Below are 25,023 nucleotides of genomic sequence, written 5' to 3'. Positions count from 1 at the left end.
CTCATTCTTAAATTATTTTATTAATGATATTAAGAACCCCAAGAATAGAATCCGATAACAACAGCATCACAACTGTGAGCTATCAATGCTTATAGGGGAACAATAGGGAATTCTAAGATGGAGTTGTCCTTGTAAGGGAGGCATTTGGAGCAATCTTCCACAGCTTCTCACCAACTTTTTGTAGTCTGAGCACCTATAAGAAAGGTGATGTCAGATACTCCTGGTCTGATATGGCAGAATGAAGAGAAGAGCTGTGGAGAATCACCTCTCATTCAATACTCCTTTCATCATGTACACATTGTACCTTAGTGCTTCATTGTCCCTGGTACTGCTCTCCTCCCATCCTGAGTGGATGTGGTGCCCATGTCACAAAAGTGTCATCTCAGCCTAGTCCCTGAGTCAGTCTTTCTGAGTCTATTCTTTATGATCATGGAGAGACCAAAGCAGAAACAGCCTTTATTACAGGTTTTGGAACTTTTAAAAATTGGTCCATAATGTAGATTGCTGTTTCCCATGAACCCTTGCTCTCCACTTTCTGTGGTGACCTTTAACAGGGGCAGTGAGGCCAATACCCCACATCCTCCCAAGGGCCCATGTGCTTCACTTCCTTTAGGCCTCTTTGGATGCCTTTGTTGATCCTCAACTGAAAGCTTCCTGAAAGACACACATACTTCCTGGGAGCTTGGGATGTCTCAAAGGCTTATAAGAGATTCCTGAGGATGCTCAGCAACATGTCATCACCACAGATGGAAAAACTGTTTCACAAATGCCTTGGCCCTCCTACTGCCCCTGCCCCTTCTTTGTTAGTCCAAAGACTGATAACCCCCTGGTGGTTTGAATAAGAAATATTCTGTATATTCTAGAATATTTGAATGCATGTTTCCCAGTTGGTGGTACTGTTTGGAGAGGTTTAGACACTGCAGCCTTTCCAGAGAAAGTATGTCACAGGAGGTGAGCTTTGATCTTAAAAAGCCTTGTGACACTTCCAGTTTATTTGCTCTGTTTAATGTTCTCCACAAGGATGTGAGCTCTTAGCTCCCTGATCTTTCTTCATGCCTCTCAGGTTTGATGGACTCATATGACTCTGGAACAGTATGACCAAATAAACCCTTTCTTCTATAAATTGTTTTCACCATGTTGTGTTGTCACATCAACAGAATAGTAACTAATACACCCTCCATCCCTCCTAACTTACAGTCAGGCCTTCTGCTTCTTGTGCATGTAGATGGCAATGGCACCAATTACCAGTAGAAGTTTGGGTGCAAGGAGCACAGCTACAAGGACCTCAGCAGTATCTGATGTCTTCAGTTCTGGAAATCAAGTGGTAGGAGGAACCATTAGAGAGCATACAAGGAGTTTATCCTCAGGGATCTTTACCTGGCCCATTTATGGAATACCAAGTACATCAAATCTCTGAGGAGTTTGAATTTGTGCTCTATTCCAACTTCAATACTTCAAAGCAGATGATACAGCAAAAGATTTCAAGATTTACCCACTGGCTCTGAGATAGGTCAAGAAGATTCCCTTCTAGAGAGGTTGGATAAGATTTTATGCTCAATGCCACGTAGCACCTGGTTTTATAAACAAAAATTCTTACAAAGAATATGAACCTTCAAACTGAACCTTTTGTAATTATTATTGGTTTTTTTGAAGTTCAGTGAATTGGAGAGTTTGACGTTTCAGGTCAAGAGCCAGATTATCTTGGGTCATATTCAGCTCTCTTAATACCCATACATTGCCGTCCTCTGTACTTAACATAACAGCTTTGTGACCATTAGGTTAATAATTGAGAGGGTACAAGCAGAAGGTTAGTTTTTTTTAGAATGTATTAACTTAGCAGACCACTAACTTCCACCAACCCTGATGCTTCACATGCCATCTTATAGCATCTGAAACCTCTAGCAGGGTTCTTCTCTGTGTTATACCCCTTTCATTCCATGTTCCCACAAATGTACTGCATAAGTGTCTTGACTTATGACTTCTTTTGTTCTATTCCTACAAAAATTCCATAGACATTCTTCCACAGTGGCCTTTGAGGTGACCTATATCTGTGTTCCTGGGCGATGGCTACCCATATTTTGATCTAGAATGAATTATTGGGGTTTAAGGATTATTATTTCCTCTTCAATGTGGAATCTGATCTGTAGGTATGGTCACAAAGTTAGTGGGATTCAGAGAAGCTCCTCAATGCTGGTATTTAGGATGATCCTGGAATGTTGTCCTCAGACAAGACAAGTTCAGTCTCTCAATTACCCAGGAATAGCTGTGCAGAGGACATGCACAAGAAGATGATACATTGAGAGGAAGAGTTTAACAGAGTGCCTTGTTTAGATAAAGGAATCCTGAAACAATACAGATTCTTGGGGTAAGGGAGGCTGCTGAAATGGACAACAGTCTGATCAAGCCACTTGCTGAAAGCATGCAGATGAGGGACAAAAATTCTATACTTGAGTCTATGAGAATAGATGTCAGGGTTTGGTGCCTCAGGCATCATACAGCCCAAGTCCACCCCAGTGTAGATGTCCTCCAAAAATATTCTGTTGTTCAGGAAGTAGTACTAATTTTGAAATTAATCAAAGATTAAAATTTGGTTTTAGGAACAGAAACAGGTAGGTTAGGTTGTGCATTAATTGTAGTGTTTACCTAAGATGTAAGGTTAGGTTGGGTTCCTAAGTTCAGTCCCCAGAAAAACAACAACAACAACCAGCCGACCAGTTTTTTAGCCAATGCCTGTAATACTAACACTAGGGAGGTAGAAACAAGAGGATCCGAAGTGTGAGTTCTTACTAGCTCAGTTCTCCTGAGACAGTGTCTGTAACAGTTAGTTTTAAATGCCCACTTCTCACAACCTAGAATTCCAGGAAGAGCATTTCAGCTAAGGAATTGTGTAGATAAGGATAACCTGTTAGTGGGTGTGTGGAGCATTGTCTTGGCTGTTAATTGAGATGGTAAGCACCACTCTGAGTGTGGGTGGCACCATTTCATTAGACACAGGGCTCCACACTATGTAAGAATAGTAAAGAAAGCTAGGTGAGCACCACACAGCATATAGTAAGGTTGCATTTGTTTCTCTCTGCTTTTGACTGTGGGTGTGATGTTTGAGTTCCTAAATTGACTTCCCTTGTGTATCCTGGAATGGCAATTTAAAGAATACATTTCTTTGCCTGAGTTTAAAATAAAACTATAACATTGCCTGAAAACACAAACAAACAACAACAAAGACAAGACAAAAAAGAATCAAAATGGTCTTGATAGTGCCTTCAGAAGAAGCAAACACCCAACTTGATGCAGCGGAGTACAGATATAAATTCTATTGTCTCTTCCCTCCTCTTCAGCCTGAAAAATTCTCTGGCCATCCCGTGCTCCAGCTCTCTGAGGAGTTGTTGTGTCTTTTGTTGTCCCTGCACTGTGATCCCATGGCTCCCTGTGTTATACAGGCTCTTTCATATCTGTGTTAACATGACAGTGTTCTGTTTAGGTCTACCTTCCTACATTCACTATAGAATACTTCCATGGGATCCTGCACTTGGACTTAGCCAAGAAGCGATTCCCATGGGATTCTGATAGGGAAAAGTCATCGGGATAATTGCTGTGGGATGGTCTGTATGTCAAATTGCTCTGATTGGTCAATAAATAAAACACTGATTGGCCAGTGGCCAGGCAGGAAGTAGGTCGGACAAGGAGAGAGGAGAATTCTGGGAAGCGGAAGGCTGAGGCAGAGAGACACTGCCAGCTGCCGCCATGACAAGCAGCATGTGAAGATGCCGGTAAGCCACCAGCCTCATGGCAAGGTATAGATTTATGGAAATGGACTAATTTAAGCTATAAGAACAGTTAGCAAGAAGCCTGCCATGGCCATACAGTTTGTAAGCAATATAAGTCTCTGTGTTTACTTGGTTGGGTCTGAGTGGCTGTGGGACTGGCGGGTGACAAAGATTTGTCCTGACTGTGGGCAAGGCAGGAAAACTCTAGCTACAGATAATACACTCAAATAAGAGAATTTGGAATTTGATTATTGAAGTGTCTGGCACTGAAGATCAGAGGACTAATGGTCATTGTTCCCAGGGCTTGTGGTAGAGGTAAATTTGTTTAAATTACAGTAGCAGACAATAGGTACCATAGAAAGGTCATTTTTTTTTTTTTTGCATCAAGCATTGAAGTGACTTGCCTCCCGCCTTAAGGAACCTAACAAGGCCAAAGTAAACCAGGAGCAAGAGAATAAAGGAAATACTACCCTGAGAGTAGCAACAGAAGCCCAAGTAAACTTCAAGTCAAAAGAATAGAATCTCAACTTGGGCCGTAGGAGGCCAAATTATACATAAGTCATGATAAAGGGGTGGAATAATTAATTGTTCCTTTAATGAGGTGCTGCTCTTTTTCTTCCCAGCATTCCTTCCCCCAGGACAGTTCTTCCCAGCTGAGCTGCAGTGAAGTTCACCTTTCTGAGGCTTCACCTTAAGAAGGGACAACTTTTTCTCCCACTTTTCCCCTATCTTTCTCTGGTACCATGTATGGGCTGCAGTAGGATTTCCTACTGCTCCCTCCCCACCTGTTGTTCACCATGTGTCTGGACTCTGTGCTGGCTAGAACATCATGGGAATTTTTGTTTGTTTGTTTCTGTTTTTGCTTCCCCTTTCTATTCTACATTATCAGTCTCTGGGAGTCTGATGAGATTTTGACCTTGCCTGCCTAAGGGATTTTTTCACTTTCATACTCTAATTAAATCTTCATTGAGCTTCCTATCCTTTGACTCCATTCTTAAGTGATTGACACTAAGAATCCCAAGACAAGACTCCAATTTCATTTATATCATTTGATGGCCCATAAGTTATTTCCACAAATTTTTATAATAATATTGAAGGGAGAACAGTAGAAAATTAATGAAATAGAAACTGAAAAATAGATATGACCATGTAAAGAAGTTTTTTGGAAAAAGAAAATATTAGAAATCTTCCAGAAAGACTTATGAAAGAGATATGGTAAGTTTTCCACATCAATACCTAGAGAAGAACATCACTTTATAATTGCATATCCACTTAGACTTAAAAAGGACAATATGATTATCTAATACATTCTATAGCAGAAGTATGAAAATTCAGAAAACATGGACAAAGAGTTCTAAACTTATTTGTTACTGGTCTAATTGTGAAAGGTGCTTCTTTTTGAAGAACCTAATTTTGTATCACATAGGGAAGTCTATAAAGTAATTTTGAAAATACAGTCCATTTAAAGTAATTGTTGGGAATTACAGTTAATTTCATTGAATTTGTTGATGGTATTGGATTTGAATGTAACTATTTATTTACTTGAGCATCCACTGTGGATTGTATTTAGAAGTGTTGAGCACACATCACAGATCCATCAGGGGGTATAATTATGCAGCACCTTTATAGTTCATACTCTAAGGGAGCTGGCACTTTCTAAACTTTACTGTTTAATGGTGATATAAAAAATATTTGGTGACCCATTATTCATTCATCAGATAAAGCTCACAATGAAGGCTTCATGATAAGAAACCTATGTTTTTAAAAAGTCATAGGTGTTGATGGCCACTCTTGGTTTTTTTTTTTATGATGGGGAAATAATACATATTCATGTAAAGGGGTCTCTATCTAACTCTGCCTAAGTCCTAGGATATTAACAAGTCAAGGGAAAACACTTAACTAGAAATTTGACCTTATGTACTCTCGATGACCTTCCTCTCAGGGACCTTAGATTTCCCTTCATTACATTAGACCACATCACATGGTCTCAGGGCAAGAACTCAACATCCCTATTGCTTTACCATCCCTAGATTCCATGTCTGTAAAACTGATGACTCATTGGGTGACTGATTGAGGCAGATAAGGCCTAAAGCACTGGGCCATGCCTTAGGCAACAAAGAGCTCTGACATGCGCAATAGTATCCTGACCCAGAAGGCCCTGAAACCAGACCCCCAAGATGACCACTGCTGACATACAACCCAGAGCCAACCAGGAAACACCATGGCAGCTGGAAGCAGAGCCTGACAAAAAGCACACACATAAATACCTTAGTTCTTTGTTTAATAAATGAGATTGCTTACAATCTACCAGAGCCTGTGCCATTGGTTCTGCATCTATTCACCCCCTACCCCGGGATCAGAGACAGTGGGACCCTAGCTACAGAGTCAGCAACAACTGATGAAGGGCAAGAAATCATAGTCAAATTGAAAGCTGCATGTACTAAGTGTAAGCCAGCGTCTGGATACATAGATATCTGTCCTTTATAACAAAAAAAGGAGGAAATGAGGCCCCTGTTATGACCACTCAGTCAGCTGGGTCCAGATCCACACTAAAACAACAGGTCCTCAGGAAGCCTATTATAATTACACTCAAGAGGTAGCATAGAACACTGAGTGAGGTCCAGATGTTCATGGAAAAGTGTAAAATGGGATGGAGGCAGGGAAGATATTGAAAAGGAAGAAAATGAACATGAGGATATATCAAATGGTAGGTAAGAATTCAAGAGACAGAATGCTAGGCTAAGATGATGCGTTCCTGTCTTCCTTATTTAATATCTTGGAATATCAACACATCAATGGAGAGATGTGTGAGACCTGTGAGAAGCTGGCGATGAAAGCTAACTTTAACATTTTACTTAGTTTTAGATATTAAGATTATCATACAGTAAGCATAAATTCTGCCTTTGATATTCAAAAAAAGAGGGAAAATTAACAAACATTCAAGAAGCTGGGGTGGAGACACACCAGACATGGTGCCAATACCTTGCTCACTGCGATGTGCTCTGGGCATCACAGTGTGATGTTTCATGACTGGTGGTTGTCCATCATGTTCCACCAGGCAGCTGAGTACCAGGTCCTCCTCATGAGCACATCTGTTCACCAGGAGCCAGCTGGTCCAGCTGGTGGTTCCATCCTTGATGACGGTGCGTGGAGAAGGATCTTCTGTCCGGGATATATTTCCATTCTCTAACCAAATCAGTCGTATTCTCAAAGGGTAGAACTTACTCACCTGGCAGCTGACATTTATCTGCTTCCATAGCATTGATGGGTGCTGGCTGATCTCCACAGTTGGTGGAACTGAAAAAGCATGAGCAGAAGCTGAGATAGACAGAACCTAGACAGACAGACGCCAGAAGTGAGGCTGAGTACAGAGGAACCATCTCCATTTTAAGTTCATACTGGGGACAGGATGAGCATTTGTGTCAGAGTAGAACCCCTAAACACAGCTCCTGACACAAAGATGCACACAGTGAGTGTCATAATCTGTGAAATTAATAAGCACAATGCTCAGGTGCACTTGGAAAGCTATAACAACAGTAAAATGAATGAAAATACCAGGAATGAGTGAAATGGCTCATACATTGTATAGGTATAATTACTTTTGTTAAAATAAATACATTGTTTTAACATGCTGATGACAGTCTATGATTCCCACTGCCATATGGTGTGCATGAATGCTTGCTGGGAACTATGGACCAAACCATTCTGAACAGCTATGAGCTTGAGCTGGGATTCAGCGTCATTTACCTTGGATGGTGTCAGACAAGTTGGCAGTCCCACGGAGAGGGCCTCCTTGCAAGGTGACATGGGACACCTCACAGATGATCTGAGAGTGGACATCCTGAGGGCTCAGCACCACCTGGGCTGTGCTGGAGAGATTGTAGGAGACGCTTTCTCCTTTGGGGTCTACAGCAGTTCCGAAGTGAGGGAGCTCATTTCCATCTTTGAACCACTTAAGTGTGATGTTTCGAGGAAAGAAGCCATGGGACTTACATGTGAAGTTCACTGTCTTCCCAGGAATAACTCTTCCTGCAGGGCCCGACACCACAGGAAGAGACGGTTTAGCTACAAAGAAGCATGTAGATAAGGATGTGATTGTGATGCCGCTATTGTTGACATAACATTGTGAGGACCCTTCATAGATATTAATCTCATTGTCATTGTTTCCTATGGTGCTTTGGATCAATTCCAGAGCTTCAGCCATACTGGGGACCTGCTCTATTTCAAGGTGACAGACACATAATTTTACTGTTTATCCTCCTCATTTTGTTTTTTGTTTTTTGGAGATTTGTTTTGGCAGGGTTAGTCCTGGTCCTTCTGGGGTATTCTTTATTCTTTTATCTCCAGAGTTTGGCAAAGATCCCCACCAGTAAATGAGGAAAGGCAAGGCTAGGTAGAATTCTCAGCCTGAGCAAAGGAAGGCATTCACCAGTATATTTTATATTTTCTATGATCTGCTCCTGTTGGCTTCCTCTGGAAACCTAACAAATCTAAGGGAAATATTTGTAGATTCACATCTATAGTAACCCAGGAAATAAATGACGTCACAGAGGTACCACAAAGCTGGAGCCCTTCCTGCTTCCCTGGTTGCTTGCTTTCTTTTGGACCTACATGCTAGTAGGTCTCATCTGTGCCAAGCCTGAATTTAACATTGAGAGCTCAAGAGTCTGCATCTCTAAATGGGTTTCAGGTGGACTTAGCTTGAGGTTGAAAACAGTGCTTTCCCTCTGCAAAAGAAGCTAAAGGTGGTTAGTTCATTTCCTAACTGTTAATCATAAGAGACACAGGAGTGAGCCTGTTGAACAGACAGTAACAATCTCTGGTTGAAAGCACACATATGGGTGGAGTAGTGGGAGGAAGGTAGTGTGTTGTGTAGATGCCTTGTGCTGAAGTTATCATGTGTAACAGGCTGCATTTGAAAATATCATTACACATTTGTATTTCTACATATGTGATCCCTTCTTTAATGTCCATCACATCAGGATTGTAAACAAGCGTTATTTGAAGTCAAGCTATCTAAACTCTAGCACACCTGATGTCTCTATAGGTTTGAGGTAAGTGGTAGACTGAATGTAATTTGTCCCCAGAAGCTCATAGGGAGGGGTATTATTAGGAGATGTGGCTCTGTTGAAGTGGGTATGGCCTTGTTGGAGGAAGTGCGTAATTGTGGGGATGGGCTCCTTAGTTCAAATACATTCAAGATACGTTCAGTATGACACACATTTCACTTCCTGTTGCCTGTGGGTCAGTATGTGGGACTCTCAGCTTATTCTCCAGCACCATGTCTGCCTGAGTGCTGCCATGTCTGCTCCATCGTGATACTGAGTCAAACCTCTGAAACTGTAAGCCACCTCAATGAAATGTCTTCCTTTGTAAGAGTTTCTGTGCCCATGGTGTTTCTTCACGGCTATTGTAACCATAATTTAGAAAGAAATTGGTACCAGGGATGGGGGTATTGCTGTGATAGGCCTGACCATATGCAGACACTTAGTCTTAGTCCTCTCTCCTGCAGACCACTGCACTACTGAAGCCCTGTAATGACCCTGACATCGCCATCTAGGATTCATTCATAACATTGACCATGGAACATGGCTGTCATCTTCACAGAAAGGGAAACTGAGGACTACACAGAGAGCAAGGTTTTCTCTCCCATGGCTTCTTGATGCCAGTCTGGTAGCAACTCTGGATAGTCATAGCACCCTCACAAAGAGGGTACAGGTATATACATTGTACAGGAAGGGAGACTGTGCTTCAAATTTAGAGTAAGTTACCCGAGGTTTTACAACCATAATGACACCTGGTTTGGAGGAGCTGCTGTGTCACATGATATACACAGGGTCAGCCTTTATCTCTAAAGGTCTGTGGTCATCACCAGGCCACAGAAGAGGACACCAAAGCTGAAACAGAGACTCTGTTCCCACTTCCCTCTGTGTCTCAGAGGCCATTTCCTGTGCCCTCACTTTCATTTACCACAACAAAGCAACTGTCCCCACTTCTGTAACCCTGCCACTGACTCTGCCTCCTTTCTAAGAACCCAACTTGAGGAATTCTAGGCCAAATTGCTATTCCAGGTGGCTCCAGAAAAGAGGTTCTTGTTCTAGGGGCCCCAGGCTCTGGCAGAACGTTCCTTTGTTCTTCTTCCATGGACAGATCATATTTTCAAGACTGGGCATAGAAGTCAGCTCCATTCTGTGGCTGCTGCTTAGGGAATAAGCAATGTGGGATATATACCATGTATGCAGTGTTAGTCTATGAGGCAGGAAGCTTTGGTCAATTCTTGATTCTTCCTCATGTGCTCACAAGTCAGGTGTGTTCTATGAACCTCAGGCTCACCTCTAAAGGGAAGAAGTGACCTCTCTCCAATACCACATGGTTAGGGAGAAAATGATATAATGGAGATGTGGCACATAGCACATGGTACTTTGTTCCCTCCTTACATGTACTTTCTCATCGAAGGCATCCTTAGGCCAAATGACACAGCAGATGAAACATCACTGCAAGGCTATAGATTGCAGCCTATGTGAGCCATTTGCTGGTTGGGGTTGCCTAGGCATTGCATTACTTCAGTGTCCTTATTTGTGACATCTATCAAGTTAAGATGAAGCCAAGCTCCCTTTCACTCTCCATTGAGGGGTTCTAAAAAGTCTTGCTACAGCTGCACACAGGTGAGCAAGGGGTGATATCTTTGTAAACTAGTTCACCCTGAGACTCAGCAGGCGCTGACCAGAGGGTGTGTGCCTTATGGTCAGTACTATGGTTTTATGAGATCATCCACTGTGGCACCACTTCAGTAGTGAGAAATTGAAACACATGAAATATTCCTGATTTGGGATCTGAATTATTGTGTCTGTAGCTGCTAAAATATGATGCTTTGTTTACACAGGGGACATGGAGTGAGGGTGTGGCTGACATTGGGGTAGCTTTCCCATCACTACTATTAGCATCTGACCGTGAGGAACATTTTGACACCTTGGGGAGCTGATGATGAATGGAAATTCTGGCTGAGTTTGAGCAATTCTGACTCAGCATTTCTTATGCATCAGGCTTCTCAATGGAGATAGAGTCAGATGTGGGTTCCAGGCCAGATCTCAGCAACGACTGACTACGTGATCACAGTCAGGGCACTGGAACACAGGACTCATATCTCAAAGACGACTGGACTGGGTAGTGTGACTGTCCTTCATGCTGAAAAATTCTCAGAATCTGGACCTAGAAAGAAGACTTCAGGCCTCTGTCAGGAAATTCAAAGTGAGTGTCTTGTTTCCTCAGCTGGGGATTGGAGGTCTTCCAGTTGGAGACTCCCATAGACATAATAAGTCTACATTGCTCAAAACCTTCAGTATCTGAGAGAGTTGGTAGCTGACACAAAACTTTTTCAGACAGATCTAAGGCAAAGGCCTAACTTGGTGCCAGCATCTAAACTAGGTGAGAGATTTCACAGGGAAGGTGAGCACATTGTGAATGTTAGCAATGTGCTGTGCATGAAGAGGAAATGCAAAAAACAAGCCACCATGCCCTGGCCATGTTACTTTCTGCTGTGGTTTGTTTTTCCTCTTGGGAGGAGACAGACATCTTGGGTAAAGAGCCCCTGCTGGCCTGCTTACTGCCATCTCTGATGACAGCTAGAGTGGAAGCTGGCATACACTCAGCCCCAGGTTGATTGGGGAGAAAGAGAAGACTTAATCAGTAGGGGAAGTACACTCTGGAGGCAGTCGGCCAAGTCTGACTCTGTCACTGAACAAGGCAGTCAGCTCTCAGGGTTTTATGGAGGCACTAGCCTGAGACAGATTGAGAAAGGTAAGCATTGCTATGCAGGCAGACCAGGGTATGGATTTACCCCCATTTACCAGAAGGGGGACTTCTAGCAAATAGCATGTCCTCTCCCCTCCTCTGCTTCCTTGGTCCACAGCTGGGGTAAAGTCACCCTATGTACATAGGCGGTCACTTGCAGACTTGTTCTTTCTTGTTGCTCACAGAATCTTGGGCACATTTTGACCTGTTGGAGATATCGGGGATGAGGAGGACAACGCAGTACTTACCAAGCACATTCAGCACTGTGCTTCCCCCAGACCGAAGCTCCTTGTCAGAGTCTGTTCTGTCGATCTTCACACAGTAGTAGGTTCCAGCATCAGCAGGTGTGACACTACTGATGCGGATGGAAAAGTCCAGGTTGTTTCTCTTTGTAGTATCTGCAACATCTGTGACTCTAGGGAACTTCCCTCCTGTGAAACTATATATTAGGTGCCTACTCTGCCCTGTACCCCTGAACCACTTAATGGGCCCCACAGGGAGCAGGGAGGTCACAGTGCAGTTCAGAGTGGCTGAGTCTCCAGCAGCAACAGAAACTGATTTCTCAGGCTGGATCACCTTCAGCTCCCGTGTATCTGCTCCAGCAGGAAACATCAGTTAGTGCTCATCCTGATGAGAACCCACAGGCTTTTCAAGGTTGTGATCAAACACTGTTTCTTACTGGAGCTCAGCATGATGTGATCATGGTCTCCTCATTTGGACCTCTTAACAAAAGAATGTAATGACAAGGAAACTGAGTCACAGAGACACTGAGAACTTTGCAGTATTTTTATTGAAGCCCTAATTCTTTTTTGAATTCTCATGTTTTATCCAGTATCTATTTGGTTTTCATTTTCTGTGCACATGGCATATGGCACTTCTTAAATAATTGTATTGGATGTGATGACCTGACTCTTTTAGAACAGTGAGATGTGAACTTAGTGCTTTGTATAGTTAATGAGATGTACATTTTATTACAAGTTTCTCTGGGTCAGGCCCCCAGTTCTCCATATGGTTTCTTTATCAGGTAGAGTGATAATACCATAGAAAGGTCCCAATATACAGTAACATGCACCTTAATTATAGAAATAAAACCTTGGCTTAAATTACCAGTTTTTAAAATACAATAATTACATTAATTAATTAACTAATTAATTATATGTGTGTGAGTATTTTGCTTCTGTGCATGCCTGGTGCCCAAGGAACCTAGAAGAGAGTGTCAGATCCCCTGGAACTGAAGTTACTGAAGATGGTTGTGAGTCACCATATGGTTACTGGATTGAATCTGTGTCCTATGGAATAGTAGGAAGTGCTCTTAATCCCTGAACTGTCTCTCCAGCCCCAACATTATACTGACTTTAAGGATGATGTAACAGATTGCTATAAAGTTAGGGGTTTGACACAACAGAAATATTTTCTTTCATGCTTTGGAGGTCAGAAGTTTCATTTTAAGTTGGTGTGACAAGGCAGTTAGCATGGTGTCACAGGACCCCACTCTCCAGGAGGACCGGCTTTGTTTGTTGTATATGGTGTGGTCACCCAAGGGTACTGTCCCTTGTCACCTGTCTGCCCATCACAGCACCCTGTTTGCTCAGTGACTCTAAGTCCCACAACTCTGACACTTCTGACCCATTTTTGCTGGACTTTGGTAATCTGGGAGGACTGCACTGTGCTGCACTGTACTACACTACTGGACCAAGACTGTGCAACATTCATTTGAAATATGCAATGAACAAATGGAAATTCACTAAAGGAAGTCAAGACTCTGAATAGCAATATATGAAGATAAATGGAGAGAGACTGTAAGAAGGAATCTAATGGAATTGGGGAGTAGAGAACTACAAAACTTATTAGTTCAATAGACAGCATCCACAGAGGATTTAGGGGGTTACAAAATAAAAATCTAAGTAATGGAAATGGATAGAGTAACATTACTCAGCAATGCTGCGGCAAGGAGAGAATAAAGAGAAGAAATTGAAGAATTTGGAGTATAGAGACAAGATTATTGGAAAAAATGTCTCACACCTTCTTGTTTTGATAAAATATAAGAACTATAATTCCAACACACTGAAATAATTCAAACTCAGAGAGGCCCACACCAGTGCACACTGGAATCCAACAGACAAAGAGGAGTAACAGAGAACACTGAGAGCAGCCTGGAGCACGACTCATCTCTTTCAACATCAAAATGATATGAAAACAGTCCTTATCAGAAACGGAAGCTTCCAGGGGCAGTGAAATAGTGTGTGTTCACAGTTCCTAAAGAAAAAAACACACCCAGAATTTAAATAAAACCAAGCCACAAGCCACATGGCAAGGTATATATTTATAGAAATGGATTAATTTAAGATATAAGAACAGTTAGCAAGAAGCCTGCCATGGCCATTCAGTTTGTAAGCAATGTAAGTCTCTGTGTTTACTTGGTTGGGTCTGAGTGGCTGTGGGACTGGCAGGTGACAGAGATTTGTCCTGACTGTTGGCCAGGCAGAAAAACTCTAGCTACAACAAAGTTTGGCAATATAGTGAATTTTGAAATTTCATAAAGCATCCTGAGCTCCCAGCTTCCACTTAGCTGTTGGAAAATGGTGGCTCTAATCTTCCACTTCAGTGGTTCTCATTAATAGACTTAGGGAAGGGCACACATCAGGAGCTGCCGGGAAGGACAGCTTCCCTAGATAACTTAATCCAAAAGCAAAAAGGAACCTTGAGAAGTTAAAACCTTGTGTAATAGCTAATACCATATCTAGAAAACATGTGGATAGTCTTAGAATAATTTCTGATTAAAAAATGAACGGGGAAAAATAATGGGAATAAGTTACATTTATGTAAGCTTACAAAGTAATTTATATTTTCACATTGGTGTGTACACAAAATATGTAACTAATTTAGTCAATGTTACATAATTTTTTCCAACTGGAAATTCTAAATATACATTATCAAATTTACAGACTAAAATTTTTGTAACAAAAAATTTAAAAGACCTAATCAGATTTTGTATTAATATATGTACAGAAGTTGAATAAATGGAGCAACTCTAACATTTTTTGAACTAGTTTAGTTCAGTTTTTAAAAGCAGAATGTTAATTTCTAATTTTATTAAGCACTGGATCCTATAACATTGAGACGAGTACAAAACTCTACGTATAGAAACAGTACATATGGCTTGCTTTCCCAGTAGGCTTGCCTACTGGGACATATATGTGGTAGCCACTCCTCTGCAAAATTTCGTATTAGTATAGTTGTTCTAGCATAATGAATAATAAACTAAAATGATATATTTTAGTTTTATAATATTTTAACATTCATAAAATATTTTGCTAAATTTAATTCTATAAAGACAAAATGGTAAATGTGGGATATTTGAAGGTCACTGGTGCATGCCCAAGACCCACTTCATCTCTCAGAAAGAACTAAAGCAGTAGCCAGCTGCACTCTGAGGCAAAGTACTATGGGCAAGTGAAGGAAGTCATCAAGGGACAGGGTGGTGGCTAGCTCCTTGTGTTCCTGAGACCACAGAAAACTGAACTATAGCCTGACCACTGTGGAATCTGCTTTACAGAGTGGACTTGAGAATCTCATCTAACTGTTTGCATAGATGTGGGTTATCATAGCTAATGGAGGCATCCATTCCTTCCAGGATTTAGCTGTTTTAGAGAGACCAGCTGAAATCTGCACAGCAGCTTTGCTTGGAAGAAACTTCATCCATCTTCTCTGTTCTATCCCCCAGAAAGGCTAGAGTAGCTATGTACTATCTAAGCAACATAAGAGTTTCTGGCATTATACTGGTTGAGTTATGGAAGGTCAGACAGTCCATGATATCCTCATCTGTGAGTCCTACAGAAATCCCAGCACACTAGCACAGCGGTTGCAACCTCAGTATTCAACTTATCTAGCAGAACAACAATAACAGCAACCCTTAAGGCTGTCAAGTGCCCCAATGATGCAAAAAAAAAATGTGTTTCCACAAAGAGGAGAATAGAGCATGCTATACTAGAATAAAAGTGAAGGATGTTGGGTCTCATTTGTCAAAGGTTATGTGACCTTCAATCTGAGTTTTATGTTAATGGGAAGACTGGGAATTGGTGGACATGCGGTACCTGCCACCACTCTGCCCCAGGACCTATCTTAGTATGTTGCACTGCTAAAGCTCTGATCAAACATATAGCAAGTTTACTGTGGTTCTTCTTTTGCTTCTGTCTGTTCTGTATATGGGCTCATGGCTTTGGCTGTGCCATGGGCAGATGGTTCAGGCACCCAGTTCTCCCAGGGCTAGCAAAGTCAAAGGCACTTTCCCCCATCTGATATTAACGCTGTAGCTACTGTTCCATCCCTCCCCCTGTTGGAATTCCTGCACACTGGCCTTCCTAACCCCTCTGCTATGTCGTCACAGTTGTTCTCACCCATGGGAATTATTTGTGGGCTGCGGTTTTCTTTGACTGAACTCTGTAACAAGCTGTGGAGAATGTTGTTACACAAAGATGGTAGACACTTCAAAGCCTGCCTTGTTCCTTTAGCTCTGACTAACATTAGAAAATAACATGTCTCCCAAGTCCAAAACAAGCAACACACATTTTGCTGATTTGAAACCTCAGAGCAGTTTCACAGTAGACTGAATGTTTCTGTAAATGGATCATAAGTTAAAAACTTTACAGAGATACACAAGGTCAGAGTCACAGATCTCTAACCAAGGTTATTAATGCTAAGCAGCCTAAAACACTATGCCAATTCTAAGCAAGGTTATTAACACAAAATTACTGAAGATAAGATACCAGTTCTTTGCTTGCCAAGTCTGCTGATAAAGAGTTATGTCTCAGAGTTAGTCATTCTGGGTACTGTACCCTCACTATGGTGCTGAAAACTTTAAACCTTGTGTTGCCATGGTAAATGGCTCAGGTCCTTATCGCTTACCCTAGGAATGTGCTTTTGACCAATGAGAGGTAACTTGTAATTTTTATTATTGGTTCAAGTCTCCTGTAAGGGAAGAATTTTGAGGCTAGATGAGGAGAAGCAGGAGAATAAGAACAGAGAATTAGGACTAAGAAATTAGAGACAATTAGGAGAACTAGCATTAAAGAAGAATAAAAGAAAATGACCCACAGATAGTGTGTGAAATTAGTATATAGAAACTTTTCTTTCCATTGCTACTGAGAAGCATTTCTCTTCTGGAACCCTGGGTAGGGACTGGGAGCAGGTGTCTTAGTTGCTACAGGCAAAGTTATTAAATGCAGCTGAAAAGTCCAGGTATACTACACTGCCATGCCAGATTGGACAAAGAGCTGGCATTGCACAACAGAAAATATATGGCACATCTTCAGAAGGAAGAGTCCTTACTATAAAGACCTTTTCATTGGTGCAGCTGGACAAATGATCACCAGGTGCATGTATCTCAAGGGAGAACACAGGAAACCTGAAGAAGGCAAGTCTACATGATGCCTTCTAAAGAACAACGCAATTCTAGCAACAGATCCAGAAGCTCATTACATTAATTAAATTCCTAGCAAAGAATTCTAAGCAAAGATTATAAGGTGATAATAATTCAAAAATATACAATGGATATGTACATAAATCATATTTCAAATCGCCCTTCCTCAAGGGACCACATATCACTACAGGGCTGGGTTATTATGTCATGATACTTAGCTGGTTTTACTTTTAAAGTCTGAAAGATGGGAGAAGGGAAGCTGACTTGTTAATAAAGTAACATCAATAATCTTAGAAGGAAGAACTGGAACACATGCCCACACTCTGACTCTGAAGTTGTTTGTCCAGTGATGCACTTGAGGGGCTCCCTGAGTGAAGTAAACATCTCAGGGTGAACATGTTCAAGAGCAAACTCCTGACACAGCCTATAGATTTGACATGAAGCTCATTTCCTCTTGCAGATGCTGGTGCCCTATGCCGAGAAGGGTCTGCACCCCCACATCAAGTCTGATCCTTCAGGATATTGTATAGGCTCCACTTTAGCCTGTATCCAAATATGACCTTTCCTGCTTTCTCTCCTGTCACTGTCCTGTGCAAGCCACCCTCTCTCATTTGCTGACATGCAACAATCTTCTTCTATCTGTCCCGGAGAGTCAGTGTTCAACCATTACATGCAAAGTCAGTTCTAAACACTTGCCAGGCCATGGTGCTTCTCCATTTCAAGTTTATACTGCCTTCCACTCACCTGGAGTGAAAACTTGGTCCATGAACACGGTAGGCTCTACTTAGGGTCTTTGCCATGTGCCACAAAGTCCATCTTCTAGAATCCTGGGCCATGTGCCACACGCTCAAATTTTCTTTGTGTCTTTACTCAAATTTCCTCTTTTCAGTGATGTCCAACCACACCCCCTGCTTTCAATCTCTAACTCCCCAAATAGCCTTCTTATTTCTTTGGATAATTGGACATATTTTCATATATCACCTTTTAAAATATCAGTTTCATGTTTTTTTCTTAATTGTTGTCATTTTCCCCTGTAGAGTCTAAGCTCCACATGGGTGACCATTCTGCCACTTGTATTCCTTAGTACAGCATGTGTTCCTACAACAGCATGTAGCTCATAGTCAGTATCCAACAAACTCTTCCCTGCTTATGATTTGCTGAGTGTGACATCTTCCCACTTCACTGAATCCCATTTTAAACTGGTAGTTTATTAGAAATAGAATCCAGTGACTTCAGTCAGGCAGCATCCAAGCAACAGCTCTAGACATCGTCATTAGGGCTGTTTGTGCTTCTGCCTCTTTTTCTGTGTCTGTGGCAATGTGTTAAGAGCAGATCATCCACATGAGACAGAACCATGGAGTGTTTGCACAGTATCTGAGACATGGTGAGTGTTCTTGATTTTGAAGTATAATTTTTCAGTTGATTTGCTGAGCCATGGAGGCTTCCCTGACACTGGATGATATGCATAGGGTCATGGAGCTAGATCTGGCTCTGGATATGGATGGGCAACTGGAAATGCTTATAGCTTGCTAAATTATCTTCCTATTGATTTGAAAAATACCTGGGATCAGCAGCTCAAAAAAAGAAATATTTCTAATGTGTAATGAGTTAGTGTTGCTCATCTCCACCTTACCATCTAAATATTCAGTCATCTCTCAAAGTAGTGCCTTTATCTGGGGATGACAGCTTTAGCACACGAATTTGTGCTAGACATCTTCCAAACACTAAAGTAAATTCCTGAAACAAATCAACCAATAAAAACGGAAGTTGCACTAAACACCACAGTTTAGAAATTTCAATCTTGCCGGGCGGTGGTGGCACACGCCTTTAATCCTAGCACTTGGGAGACAGAGGCAGGCAGATCTTTGTGAGTTCGAGGCCAGCCTGGTCTACAGAGGGAGATCCAGAAAAGGCACAAAGCTACACAGAGAAACCCTGTCTCAAAAAACAAAAAACAACAACAACAAAAAAATTCAATCTTCTGACTGCTCTGTTGCATTGCAGCCTATACAGCCTGTAGAAAGACAGCAGTATAGAAAAGCATGGATAAAATACTAAGAAAAAGACAAAGCAAAGACAAACAAATCTCTGCCAATGATATATTACCCTTTAATATTATCATGTTTATCATTTTTATCGATGTTGTCCTTGTTTGGATAACATTATGTGAACTTAGCAATTTGTTATTTACATATTTAAGAATGGGTATGTGTGTGTGTGTGTGTGTGTGTGTGTGTGTGTGTGTGTGTGTGTGTGTGTGTGTGTAGGGACATTTAAAGAAACAGAGTCCATGAATTAAGAGAAAGAGAGCAGAGAAAAGAGATGCATTTGATTGAATTAAGTATTAATTTAAGAAAATAAAAAAAAAGTTTCATGAAGTGGTAAAATCATCAGAACTCATACCTTAGTGATTGTATCAGGTGCAATGAGAATGTGATGAGGACATTTTAAAACTTCAACTTCTATGACATTAGATAACATAACACCTAATTAAAGTGTGGAGTCTGAAGGCTGATAAACCCTGACTGGAGGCCATCAAATGTTTCTCATGGACAAAGAAGAAACTGAGGATAAACAGCCTTGGGGAATTATAAGAATGGACCACACAGAGTGTCAATATTTCTGCTTACCAAGAAAATAATGAAAACAAAGCTCCCTAGAGAAGATCAAGAAGAACAGGAATGTGTGGCTACATGTAATTGAAAGGACCAAGAAGACTCCATAACAGGCTGCTCAGTCTTTTCTTAGAGATCAGGGCTCAATTTCAGTTTCCTGAGACTTGAGCAAGCAGTTTCTGGGAGGACTATGACATAGTCCTTGCAGTAGCTCCCTTTCTGCACGTACTCTGATTGCTCAAGGGTCAGCCAGTTGTTTATTGTCTGGGAACCCTCACCAACTTAGAGCTATGTGCATGGGTCAATGTGAACGTGCAAGACCAGCCAGCCCCCATGGCAGCGCAAACATAGAACCTGGGACTTGTCCAGGCCAGCCCCAAAATGATAATTGTAACCCCCAACCAGTAAATTCAAAGGTTACATACCCTCACCCAATCATATGACTCCAAGGCTTGTACCACCCTGCTTGTGATTTTTCCCTTTAAAAACCTTTTACCCTGAGAGCTCAGGGTTGCCCTTCTCCACCCACTGTGTGAGATGTTGGATGCGGACCAAGCCCAGGTTTGCTTGTTATCAATAAATTCCTTTGTGTTTTGCATCAGATATTGGCTCTGTGGTGGTCTTTCTCGGGGTCTCGCGATGTGGATACAACATTGTAGATGAATTGTTTATTCTCTACATATCAAAGCCATAACTCGGTACCTTAGAATGTGAAACGGGGTCTTTCAAGAGTTAAATGCCAATTAATATAATTCAGGTGGATCTTAATCCAGTGTGACTGAATTTGTTTAAAGAAAATGAGAAGATCCACACAGACAGGATTAGGTAAGATCATGTGTATGAAGACAGATCAAGAAGGTACAATTTACAACCGGAGAGACATCACAGAAGAATGTAGCTCAGTAGATGTCTTGATCACTCAATTCCAGCTTCCAGAACTGTGAGGAAATGAATGTCTATGGTTTTGGCCTCCAGCCTGGGGTACTTTGCCATGTCAACCCTAGCAACAGAACATAGCCACTGGTAAGACAAAATAATAATACAGCCTCTCAAAGAAGCAGCACTCATTGAGAAGACTGAGGTCAGATGAAGAAGAACTGGAGGACAGAATGAGGAAACTAAGTGAGAAGGGATGGTGGCTGAGCCTCACTAGAGACACTTCCCTCATGGCCCTGTCACTGGCCTGCATGTCAGCCTCTCTCTCAGGTAGTGAGCAGAGAGTGCTGAGCTTGGAGCCAGGCCATCAGCTGCTTTGGAACTGACTCATTGTCTCTGATGTGCCTCAGAGTTACAGTGACTTAAGTGTGATTCTACTGAAAGAAATTTTGTCCATGTCTGGACTCACAGAGCAGCACTATGACTCTGCCTATAGAAACCAAACAATATTGTAAACTTCTCTCCTGTGGCAGTTTGGTGGTTACCTGGAGTTCTTGACTTTCATTAGCAGCTGTGGCCAGTGGCAGGGAGATGATCCTACTCCTAGGACACTCACCTGTGAGTCCCAGCAGTAGGGTCAGCAGTAGGATACTCTGCGGAATGTGGGGCCAAGCACCCAGGTCGAGCATGGTGAGAGTGAAGCAGCTTGCTCAGTGCAGTGTCAGTGCTGGTGAGATCCCAGGATCTGATCTGCAGAGAAAAACAGCGCTGTGGCTTATCCTGCCTAAAGAACATGTCAGTGATATGATGAAACAGGAAACATACTGATTATTTTGAAATAGAGACACAGTGTTACAGGCAGCTGCAAGGGAGAGGTAATTTACCATGCATTTTAGAGGGACTCAGATATGCACAGGAAAAATATAATCCTTTTCTCTTCTCTGGAACCTATATTAGATCCACTTGGTCTCAAGACATCTTATCTTAGTAACTCATCAATTGGAATCCAGGACACAACCATATTTTATAACACACTGAAGTTTAAGACCCCAGAGATTATTCCTTTGCAGCCTATACTGTCCCAGCCTCATCTAAGTGTTCTCAGTTAAGCCCATATGATGTGTATAAAAACAGCTCAGTGCTGGAGTAAATCAGCTGTCCTATTGGAATGACCCCTTGGGAGTCCACTGCTAGCCTGGTAGATGTAGTCCAAGTGAAGCTAAAGAGTCTGTTCACTTACACAAACCAAGTAGAATCTGTTAATAGTTAGTAGTAATTGTCAACCTGACACAGATGAAGCAGGATTCCAAGGTATCTGTGAAAGATTGTTTAGAATTAGAATTCCTCTTAGACTGTCAGTAAGGGCTTGTCTTTAGTTAAATGAGTTGGAAAAACATGTCTTAATTTTGGGCAAAACAATTTCTTGAGCAGGGAGGGGATCTTTGACTACAAAATGAGAGGGCAAGCTAAATACTAACATACACACACTAAATCATTGCAACCCACACTTGTCTTGGGCTATAATGTCACACTCTGTTTCAAATTCTTACCACCTTGAATTCACTGCAATGAGGAACAGTAAGTTGGAGATGGGAGCCAAATAAATCCTTGCTCTCTGAAGTTACCTTTTTTAGAGCATTGTATCATAACACCATAATGTCGTCAAGAGGGCAAGTGGGAGCCCTTCAATAAATGTATACTTTGTGGAGGATGAAAGTGTATATCACATTGAGAAGGGAACAGTGTGGACTGTTTCCTCAGTCAGGGAGAACAGATGGACACAATGATGTTCAGAGTTGATTCCAGATAAAAAGAAGATAATTCAATTCCCACTGTGTGCAGTTAGGAAACAGGGAGGGAAAAAGGATAAGTGCCCTCACTGACCACTGATAGGTGTTTAGGAACAGAATAAAAGAGGCAAACTTCAAGACCCAATCTTCTCCTCTCTAATCCTGGTATAAGAAGTGTTTGCTGTGGTTTTCAGTGCGTGTGATGGTTAATATTGGCTGTGAAATTGACACCTGAGAAGAGAAACCACAGTTGAGCGATTTCCTGCTTCATGTTGGACCATGGGCACATCTGTGCAGCATTTTCTCCATTGCTAGTTATGGGGAGTGTGGCCTGCTGTGGGCAATGCTACTAGAGGCAGGTGGGCCAGGATTGAATAAAAAAAAATAAAAATAAAAAAAGGAACTCAATCCAAGTATGGTGGTACATGTCTTTAACTGCAGCATTCAGAGACAGGCAAGTGGGTCTCTCTGAGTTCCAGGCCATCCAGGAGTACATATGGAGAACCTGTCTTGAATAATAAAATTTTTCTACTCACTTTCAGTTTAGTTAACTACTCTTACTTTTACCATCACCTGAGACTATTGATGTTTGCTTTCAACAGCAATCTCTAAGTACTGTCAACAGAGTGTCAATGGAAGTAGGAAAGGCAGTGAGGACTTTTAACAAAACACTTTACTCTCATTTGGTGGAAGGCTAAACAGATCAATAAGGCTGCACAGATGCCTTGCGAAGACTGGAATGGATACTGTGAGATACTTGTTCTTGAATATGATGGTGTGTTAGAAGAACAGACTTGTAGAAGCGCCCAAACTTTGAAAACCTTTTTGAGTCACATTAGGACTAGACCACGAATCTTTCCAATACCATGGTGTCAGATATGACATAAGCAGTGTGGTGAAATGTATGTACATGGTGACTTCGGCCTGTGTGTGCTTTGTATCTATTCTGGGAAGAATATATATTTATATGTTCAGCCTGTTACATGGTTCTTAATGAGGAGCATGCCACTATGGCTTTTATATCTCATCCTAAGTCAACCAAACATTACACCACTTACCTGTATGTGAGAGAGAAGTCATTGCATATTTTTGAGCGTAGTTACATTATTGACAACTCTTTGTTCGGCAGCAATAGATTACAAATCAAATAATTGGTGTGATCTATTGGGCTACTGTTAAATGAACACTTAAAAACTATAGTAGTAACTGTGGGATGAGATTGTAGCCAGCACATGAACTATTATAGGAAGTTGGAATGTCATCAAGATATGAATTAAGTGGCAAAGATGTCCAGAGATCCAGGGATCCTCTGGAAGGTAGAAGTTTACCCAGTGAAAATTTCAATACAGAATTACCTTTATAAAAGAAGCTGCATAGGATAGTAAGCTGTTTTACCTTTTGGCAAGTACTCATTATTTTTTGTTAACATTATAGAAAAGTGCTGTTACCTGCCAAATACTTATGGGCTCATCCATGTGAGCTTTGTGAAAATAATTATTAGTAGATGTTGTATAAGTGGAAAGCAGTAAATGTAATCAGAGCCAATGGAAAAAAGACTAAGGAACCACCTTACACCATAAATTTAAAGTCATACTGAAGCAGTCTCACTTTGGTCTGTTAAATTATAGCCAATTTACATACATATGACTAAGTAATGCATTCTTATTATTGCATCCAGTGAATGTTAGCCAGCTTTATAAATTGACAACTAAGAAACACTCTGAAGGATTTTACTGAGACATGCCAGACACAGAACTCTGCCTCTGTCTTAAGTCATCATCACCACTACTCCTAGTCACTCTGGGTCGATCACTCCCGATTCCTACTTATCCCCAGCCCAGCTCTCAAGTCTACAGATTTACACAGAGTCTGATGATAAATATCTTCACTTATGTTTTGAAAAGTTTAGAAAGTAATATTTTCAAAAGAAAACTCTATGATCCCATGCAAAGTTATCCATATGAAACATGTTTTACTCACTTGACAATTAATCACCCCAACCAGTGAGGCTGAAATTCTTCAAGACTTTCATGAGCTTTCTTTCTGTCACTCTTCATATTCTTTCTCCAAACACACGTGGGTACTTGGAAAGCAGAAAAGACAGGTTTTAGATGGTTTTAGCTACAAGGGATCATTGCTCAGGACTAGGATTAGCTTATCAGCACCAGTTCCTTGGGGCATTTCTGCTTCTATAGTCCTGAGGATTGTTGCTTCTAGAATAAAGTGCTGGACAAATGTACTGTGATCTGTCTCTGCTGTAACCTAATTTGCATTTAGCATTATTTCCTCATCCAATGCTTCAGTTGTTGCACAATGTGTCCTGTACTTTATTTTTTTTATTATTTTTTTTTTTTGGTTTTTTCGAGACAGGGTTTCTCTTGTGTAGCTTTGCGCCTTTCCTGGAGCTCACTTGGTAGCCCAGGCTGGCCTCGAACTCACAGAGATCCGCCTGCCTCTGCCTCCCGAGTGCTGGGATTAAAGGCGTGCGCCACCACGCCCGGCTGTGTCCTGTACTTTAAAGACACAGCTATTGGCATATATCAGAGTCAACACAATGACTAAAATAATAATATTTTGAATAAAGCAAATGGTAGCTCTATTTTACCCTGACACAGTCAGATCACATCTATAAATGCTCCGTGATTTAAAATGTATTGTATAACAGAAGAATAAAAAGAGAAAAATGACAACAAAAAGATGTAGGTTTGTATTAGAAGCAACTCCTGAAGACTGAGGGTATTAAACTGAAGAAGATGAACATGAGACCA

General features: G+C 41.4%; 1 protein-coding gene across 2 annotated transcripts; it reads right to left on the bottom strand.

Annotated features, from left to right (window-relative positions):
- On the bottom strand, positions 1 to 24,503 carry LOC102914649 (signal-regulatory protein beta-1-like). Of its 2 annotated transcripts, XM_076563849.1 has the most exons (7): positions 24,236 to 24,503; positions 21,076 to 21,215; positions 11,804 to 12,148; positions 7,512 to 7,829; positions 6,747 to 7,061; positions 1,196 to 1,310; positions 3 to 193 (listed from the first exon to the last, which is right to left on the bottom strand). In XM_076563849.1, exons 2-6 carry the CDS (start codon positions 21,152 to 21,154, stop codon positions 1,198 to 1,200), a joined length of 1,170 nt encoding a protein of 389 aa, XP_076419964.1. In that variant the 5' UTR covers positions 21,155 to 21,215; positions 24,236 to 24,503; the 3' UTR covers positions 3 to 193; positions 1,196 to 1,197. The 2 variants fall into 2 exon arrangements, with proteins under 2 accessions (XP_042126731.2, XP_076419964.1); XM_042270797.2 differs by lacking the exons at positions 21,076 to 21,215; positions 24,236 to 24,503 and having other exon boundaries at positions 1 to 193; positions 11,804 to 13,408.
- Between the last annotated feature and the right edge of the window lie 520 nt (positions 24,504 to 25,023).

The sequence above is a fragment of the Peromyscus maniculatus genome, chromosome 2 (genome assembly GCF_049852395.1).
Source record: "Peromyscus maniculatus bairdii isolate BWxNUB_F1_BW_parent chromosome 2, HU_Pman_BW_mat_3.1, whole genome shotgun sequence".
Lineage (NCBI taxonomy): Eukaryota > Metazoa > Chordata > Mammalia > Rodentia > Cricetidae > Peromyscus > Peromyscus maniculatus.
Note: the sequence above shows the minus strand (reverse complement) of the source record. Positions and strands in the feature narration are given on the sequence as shown.

Excerpts from the sequence above, each read along its gene's own strand:
- LOC102914649 (XM_076563849.1), bottom strand. The coding sequence starts at position 21,154 with ATGCTCGACCTGGGTGCTTGGCCCCACATTCCGCAGAGTATCCTACTG. Across the intron at positions 7,830-11,803 it reads CACAGTGCTGAATGTGCTTG|CTAAACCGTCTCTTCCTGTG; the intron begins GTAAGTACTGCG and ends GCTTCTTTGTAG. Across the intron at positions 1,311-6,746 it reads AGCACATCGCAGTGAGCAAG|AACTGAAGACATCAGATACT; the intron begins GTATTGGCACCA and ends CTTGATTTCCAG.